Genomic DNA, 8,419 nt, shown 5'->3' with positions numbered 1-8,419 from the left:
GTAACATGCATGCTACAAGTACTGATGACACAGTGCACCTTACTGGAGAACATATGTCTGATCACCACTGGTGGTCTCCTGGGATCATAAAGCAGGACCTACTGAGGCCAAAAGAAAACCCAACAAAATGCATCCTTGCAAAATTCCTCCAATGGATCTGCTGGACAGTTAAGATATAAACCTCAATCGCCAGGACCTGATCTTGCCCAGGGTCACCAAAGAGATTCAGAGCAGAGTCATCACAGCTGGATGCCCTGCTAATGATGTCAGGTCTGGATGGGACTTCGAGGCAACACGGTTTCCAAAGACTGGTCTGCCTGCTCCTCTTTGGAATTTACCAACCTGTAACCAAACGTGTCCATTTGCTTCTGGCATACCTGTTGAATGACTTGGACTTTTTGGAATTTGAGTTTTTTCCTCCAAAGCTCTGATATCTTCTGGAGACTGAGCTGAGTGTTGTGGTAGACCCAGGACTCCAACTGTGGTAGCACAGTGAGGCCAAGGTGGTCATACCAGTGCTGCACATAAGGCATAGGGTCTCTCACCAGATCCTCATAGCGCACAATCACATACCGGCCCTTCATAAATGGGGGAAGGACCTCCAGGGCTTCCTTGTAGATCTTCACCTGAGCATTGCAGATCTCTTTCATCACAGTGAAGATGTTGGCACTTGAGTTCTGAGCATTGCTGACGATGTTGTCATCAGCCTCTAGCCCTCTTGTGATCACACGGGAGACTACGATTGCCCGTGGGTCGCGCACCACATGGATGATTCGAAAGTTGAGGTTTGGATCTTCAAACAGCGGAAACAAGACTTTCAGGTCCAAGAAGCGTACCGCCTTGACCACAATGTGACTGTGAGACATGCAGGCCTGCTCTGCCCTCTCGAAAGGGGTCATATGGCATACATGGTAACACTCTTGTCCTTCCTGTGGAGTCGAGCCCTGTAATGTGTCGCAAGCTGGTGGCGAACACAAAGCTCGGCTGGTGGACCAGCCGAAGACATCAGATACAAACTCACTACGAGCCAAGAAGGGCTTCAGCGCTGACAGGTTGCAGAGGAAGAGCTCCCTGAGAAGGTTCGCCATGGGCTTGTGAAGAAAGGTGGGACTCTTGTTGTACATGGTGGACCAAACCATCCTGGTGGGCTCCGACAGGTAGAAGACAGAGGGGTTCTGGTTGAAGATCTGACCCACAAAGGTGGAACCGGATCTCCATGTGGAGAGGATGAGTAGGTGCCTTGTCCTAGACTTGCTTGGTGAATCAGGGTGGCCGTGTAAGCGGAAACGTTGCCACGCCATGCACCAGAGAAGGAGGAGTAAAGCTCCTATCACGTAGAGGCACAGTCGGCAAACGGTGATTATTCGAACCATGGTGCAGGGACTCTGTGGAAACAGGCAAAGAGAAAGGGAGAGAGTGAAAGACTGACCCAAGAGAGAAAGGGAAACTGCGTATAACTAAGGCAAACAGAAACAAAGAATGTGTTGATGAAACAATGGTCACTCTGTATAGCTCATCACAAATAATAAGATCTATTCAAGACTTTCAGAATACAGAATATGTAAGGTACATGTTGTGGCATTTGCTTTAGTATAGGTTTCCATGCAAATGTTGGGCTTTTTTCTGTAGTCAATGTTTGCTTACCTTCAATCCCCTTTCAAAGTGTAACTACAGGCAGTCTAACTACAGACAGTACAAGGTGTCTGCCAGGACGCATGTCATGACACACAAACACACACACACACACACACACACACACACACACACACACAGTAGCATCTGGTCATCCATTCCCCATTAGAGTCAGCCATTGTTTGAAGAAAGCGCCTCTTACCTTTTGGATCATGCCAGAGGATGGTTTCAGTCTCAGCATTAGCTACTGGCTATTTTGTGTGTTAGCCCATCTGCCTAAATAGCGCCTCCTATTTCAGTGCATGGATGGTGAAGGAAAGTGTCCATGCAGTGCCATTGAGGTGCATTTGTGCTCCTAAATTTGTTTGCATGCTCTGTTGATGCTGCACCACTGGCAATTTGTGTAACTAAATTTGATGATAAAACCTGAATGTAGTTTCCCTCCCAAATATGATTTTTACTTACACACTCCTAATGCTTTCACCTTTGGAATTTTGCATCTAATCGGATTTTGCTCAAAATTGCAATACCATAATGGTTCTCTCTTTGCACCAAGGGCGATTTTGTACCCAAATGTGTTTTTGCACCGGAAAGTTAATTTAAAGCTAAAAGCGACTTATGCTCATATACATTATTCACGCGCATGCTAATGGGGTGCCAATGACTAATTTACACCTTATTGTGTTGTCAACCAAATGTGTGAACCCCATTGTGTACACATCTGCTGACTTTGCATCAAGGGTGATTGGGCATCTAAGTATGTTTGTGCACCTAACTTTGATGCACCTAAAAGGGATCTTCCTCCTATACATGTCTAAACTGGGCCTGGGCAAAAATGTTATTACACTGGCGTAATTTCACGTAACGGTATTTAAGCGTGATTTGCTCAATTACACCAGTATGCCACATTGCATCATTTCAGGGAGAAATTATAATGTGAGATGTACCGTACTTGATAACTTTAGAACACAAGCTGTGTTTCAGGTAGATTTTTTTTACCAAGCTGACCGTTTGGGTAATTCTTTAGTGCAAAATAACAAATCTGAATGCAAATGGCAATTCTATTAGTGTAGGATGTGAACAAACTTTTTAGGTACATTTCCAGTCAGGTAATTTTTGTGCACAACTAGAAATCTAAATGCAAATGGCAGTGTTTTGAATGCAAGCAACCGGAAATGAAAATGAAATAAAATGTTAAAGTTGAATATTTACCTGAACCAAGCGTTTGAGTAATTTATTGAGTGTAAGATGCCTTTGGTGTAATTAGCAGAATTACGCATAATTTAGAGGTACGTTTGCGTACTCGAACTTTAGGAAATTACGTGGGTTTCACACACCCAGAGTCTTCACACTTCTGGTGATTTTTTCTCTTAATGTGATTCTGCACTTAAATATCATTCATGCACCTGAAAGTGTTTCCACACTCCACCAATTGTTCACATAACTGATATTCTACACCTGATGACTATGCACCAAGAGTGATTTTGCACCTAACGATGTTTATTCACCTAACTGTGTTTTTTATTCCGAAGTGGGATTTTGCATCTATATGTGTCTCCACTCTCATGGTAAAATTGCCCATAAATGTGATTTTAAACACGAATGTGATACTAGATCCACATGTGACTTTGCAACTAAAAGGGTTTCCACACCTCTGCTGATGCTTAATTGAAGGTGAGTTTGCAATTAATTGTTGCTTTTGCATGTAAAACCTATACACATGTGTTAGACCTGTCAACCGTAGAATGGTCTCCTCCAACCTTTTGCCTGCTTACCTCCACTTTTCTTTTAGTTGGCTTTAGGACTCTGAGCACTTTTCCACTGCTGATCAGTGCTAAAGTGCATTTATGTATTTATTTATTTAATTATTTATTTATGCGGTTTTATATAGCGCGAACTTTACCGGAAGGTGTCAGAGCGCTTTACATAAGGACCAGTTGAAAAACATAAGGACTTAGGATTACATGCGTTACATAAAGGATACAAACAGAAAAAAATTGCAAATGTACAAGATGTAAAGTCACACAAGGAGATACAAATGGATAAACTCCAAGAGTCACATAGGAATGGTAGATAGTAAAACAGTCTACTGCATATACTAGTGATTAAAGTTATCTCTATATACATAGGGAAGGGATATGACTGGATATACTCTAAGAGTCACATAGGAATGGCAGACAGTACAAAGGTCTACTGCATATACTAGTGATTAAAGTTATCTCTATATACATAGGGAAGGGATACAAATGGATATACTCTAAGAGTCACATAGGAATGGTAGAGAGCACACCGGTCTACTGCATATACTAGTGATTAGAGTTATCTCCATATACATAGGGAAGGGATATGACTGGATATACTCTAAGAGTCACATAGGAATGGTAAAGAGCACAGCGGTCTACTGTATATACTAGTGATTAGAGTTATCTCTATATACAGAAAAGCAGAGTTCCATAAGTGGGGTCGGAGGAGGGATGCAGTCACAGCACAAAGGGAGGGTGGGAGGGATGCAAGGGTATGGAGAAAAGGCAAAGCAGAAAAGGCAAGAAACATTTGAGGATCATCAACTGGGAAAAGGGATAAAGGACGCAGGAAAGGATGGAGGGTCAGAGTCCATAGAAAAGTGTCCGAAATCAGCAGCAAAATGGCGGCCAGGACAAAACAAAAAGTAAAGAAGTCCAGGAGAGAAGGCGGTGGTGTGGTACGGCTGCCCGTCACCCACCAGCAGCATGTTGCCCAGGTGGGAGATGAGAAGAAAGACCACAGGCGCCATGGCATGGTGGGTTGTTGTCGTCGGGTGGGCACCTCACATTAAGGCACTGCAAATTTCAGGCAGATCGTGGTAGCAGTGTGACATCAGTGTGGTAGTCTCCTCGCTGACACCACGTTTGTCACGGATCTCGTGGCGCTCCTCGCCACTCTCGCCTCCCACATCTCACTGGCTGGTTCCTCAACCGCCACCATTGTTGAGTCAGGCTGGCCGGTACAAAGCTGGGGCTTGTTGGGGCATGGTGTGACACTAGGGTGCAGGTGAGGGGTGCACGTGCTTCTCCCCTAAAATATGGTAATAGTGTTTCCTGATTGGCATATTTATTTAACCTGTAAGTCCCTGGAAAAGTTGTATGCCATATTTACAGGGCCTGTAATCTAAATGCTTCTAGTAAGCCTGAAGCACTGGTTATGTCACCCACACAAGTAGCTTTTAAAACTTGTCTCTGGCTTGCCATTGATTGGCCTGTGAGCGCAGTTTACTGCCACTTCGGCTTGGCATTTAAAACCACATGCCAAGCCTTAAACTCCCCTTTCATACAAATAGGTCACCCCTAAGGTAGGCCGTAGGGAGCCCTGTAGGCAGAGTGCTGTATAACTAAAAGGGAGGACATGTACTTTTAAGTTTGAAATGTCCTGGTGGTGACAAACAGCTACATTTGTTTTTCACTGTTCTCAGCCCTACATCTTTTATAGGCTAGCATTGGAAATCCTTAAAACACTTTTGAGCTGTAATTCCTATTTAGAAAGGAGTAGCTGCATCATGTTTCATAACTTTAAAATGGTGGTTATAAATTCTCTGTATTCATGAAGTTGGATTTAACATTACAATTTCAGAAAAGCCACTTTTAGAAAGTGGTCATTTCTCTGTTCTTAACTTTGCTCTGTATGCCTTCATCTTGTCTACAATACACGTTTAGGCTGGGTGAGAGCTACACTTTGTGCATTTCCTCCGGACAGCCTCATATATGGGAAGGGTGGGTGTGACAGATGACTCTGATAGATTTCCTGGGCAGGAGAGGATATAGCCTAACGTCTAGAGCTCTTGACCTCAGACCTGGGGAACCGGGTTCGAGTCTCGGCAACAACGCTTAACATCCTGTGATTCTGGGCAAATCACTTAATCTCCCCATGCCTACCAAAAATGAATGTGCTCATCTGTAACAAAACTGGTGCTCAAGTAAAGCGCTCTGATACATGATGTTGCGAGTCTAGTTCATGCTATATAAAACTCTTTAGAAAAATTAGGAAGGAGGGAAAAGGGAGCTGACATTGCCTATGTCCTGTCCCCACACAAAGGAATGATTACCCACCACAGAGAGCCTGGCAGACAGGGTTGGGATGAAAGGGGACCTGTGCACTTAAAGGAGCTGCTTTGAAGTCACCCCCTCCATTTCAAAAGCACATTTAGGGATAAGTACTGGGACTCTGACCCGCACTTATTTAGTACGCTATTGGACCTGGGAAGAACTCTGCTGGAGTAAGGACTGCTGTGCTGTAAGGATTTTCACTTAGCCCTGTCTGGCTTTTCTGAGGAACTGCTTCTCTGCTTTGCTGAGCTGCCCTGCTGCCTTCTGATCTCTGCCCTGATGAGTAGAAGGACTAGACCCATCTCACTTTAATCCAGAGTGACTCCAAGGGCTTGCGTCCTGTTTACTGAAGTTTCAGGGACACAAAAGACTTCCTGCAATTCTCCTGGTGCTGCTGGACTCTACCATCTGTCAGTTCTACCCTTGCCGCACGTCCCTCCCCAGTCCTTGGCCTCAGAAGTGGGTTCTGCCAATGTTTTGCTACAAACCGATGCTTTGTCACCTTTACCTCGATTGGAACCAACACATCGCCCTTCGATGCCAATGCAGAGGCTGTTTGATGATAGCAGTTCTACAGCCTGTGCAGCCCTACAACGTTCTGCGTGGCTCGGTGATGACACATTGCCTGCATTTCTACGGAGCTAGATGACAACGAGATAATCCACTGCTTCAATCGGAACAGACGCATCATGCTCTCGACCTCGACACTTTGCTCCAACCAAGGTACCAGCGAGACCTGCATCAATCTCGTAGCCAGCCTGCCCTCCATCGCAGTCGGCTTGAACTTTGAATTCACCCCAGTACCTTGCGTCATAAAGTAGACTTTTAGTGCCATTGACTTCTAAGCACTGTTTTTGCCTTTATTCCTAAAAGACTTGTATCTCAACTTCTACTGATTGGATTATTGTTATTTTGGTCTTGTTTTACTCAGATAAATATTCTCTATTTCTCTAAATCTGTGTGGAGTCTTTTTGCGGTGTTTCTATTGTTTTACACGTGTGTGTGCGCAAATACTTTACACGTAGCCTCTTAAGCTAAGCCTCTCTGCTCTGTGCCAAGCTACCAGAGGGTGAGCACAGGTTAATATAAAGTGTGTATCTGGCTTACCCTGACTAGGATTGTGGTCCCTACTTGGACAGGGTGCAAACCTTTGCTAACTGGAGACCCAATTTCTAACAACATGTTTCATACTCCAAGTGTTGCACTGCAGGTGATTTTGTAATGCAGTGCATTACACTCTTCAATGTGATTTTTGCTTCTAAAACTGTTTCCATACTTTTATTGTGGGTTGGAAACTAAGACCTGATTATGATTGTAGGCATAATTTATTGCACATGATAAACAACGTTACCATAGGGTACAGTATTCATTGTGTGCGATAAATACCATGTATCATGAGTTTTTGGGGATAACATGCGTATTTTTGGTGTTTGAAGCACCAAAATGCACATGGTTCGGTAAATACGGTACAATTTTCCCTGTTAACGACAGCTGAGGTAATTAACGCATCCGATAATGCGTTAAATACAACAAACTCCAAATCTTGATTTGTAATTTACTGGCTCACTCATAATCAGGACCTAACTGATTTTGCAACTGAAAGTGATATCGCCTCTAAATGTTATTTTGCAGATAAACATTTTCCATATTCATGCTGATATTGTTTATAAGGTTTTGCATCTCAGCCTACTCACAATCAAAGTTGAGGCCATATTAATGAAGACTTCCTATGCCTAATGTAACATCTTATAACCACATTTTCTATCTGTATTGGATGGTACACCAGAGCTGCCTATTGTGGCTGTTCCATCCTGGAACTGCTCCTCAAGATCAACAGCCTACACATTTTTCAAATGATCTTATACCCATCAAAGCTAAAACCAAAGAGACTTTCATGTCAGGTTAGATGCAGGTACGAAACCTAGGGGGGTGAAGGGGACGCCACAAGAAGTGGTCTCTCATGGAAGCGCGCATGTGGCAGCAGATGTACCACCATAAGTAGTCTCTTATGGGAGCGCGCATGTAGCAGCAGATGTGCCACCATAAGTGGTCTCTCATGGGAGCGCACGCGTAGCAGCAGATGTTCCACCATAAGTGGTCTCTCATGGGAGCGCGCATTTAACAACAGATGTCAGCCACCATAAGTGGTCTCTCATGGGAACGCACGTGTAGCAGCAGATGTTCCACCGTAGTCTCTCATGGGAGCGCACGTGTGGCAGCAGATGTACACCATATGTGGTCTCTCATTGAAGTGCGCATGTAGCAGCAGATGTGCCACCATAAGTGGTCACTCATGCGAGCGTGCATGTAGCAGCAGATGTGCAACCATAAGTGGTCTCTCATGGGAGCGTGCATGCAGCTGCAGATGTGCCACCATAAGTGGTCTCTCTTGGGAGCACGAATGTAGCAGCAGATGTGCTATCATTAGTGGTCTCTCATGGGAGCGTGCATGTAGCAGCTGATGAACCACAATAACTGGTCGTTCATGGGAGCGCACGTGTAGCAGCAGATGTAACACCATAAGTGGTCTCTCATGGGAACGCACGTGCATCAGCAGATGTTACACCATAAGTGGTCTCTCATGGGAACACACGTGCAGCAGCAGATGTTCCACCATAAGTGGTCTCTCATTGGAGCGCACGTGTAGCAGCATATGTACACAATATGTGGTCTCTCATGAGAGTGCGCATGTAGCAGCAGATGTGCCA

The 8,419-nt window shown here is 44.4% G+C and overlaps 1 protein-coding gene across 1 annotated transcript; it reads right to left on the bottom strand.

Moving 5' to 3' along the window:
• Positions 1–266: 266 nt before the first annotated feature.
• Positions 267–1,373, bottom strand: LOC147717664 (carbohydrate sulfotransferase 5-like). The gene has a single exon (XM_086920546.1). The coding sequence runs from the start codon at positions 1,371–1,373 to the stop codon at positions 267–269; it is 1,107 nt and encodes a 368-aa protein (XP_086776672.1).
• Between the last annotated feature and the right edge of the window lie 7,046 nt (positions 1,374–8,419).

The sequence above is a fragment of the Lissotriton vulgaris genome, chromosome 5, assembly GCF_964263255.1.
Source record: "Lissotriton vulgaris chromosome 5, aLisVul1.2, whole genome shotgun sequence".
Lineage (NCBI taxonomy): Eukaryota > Metazoa > Chordata > Amphibia > Caudata > Salamandridae > Lissotriton > Lissotriton vulgaris.
Note: the sequence above shows the minus strand (reverse complement) of the source record. Positions and strands in the feature narration are given on the sequence as shown.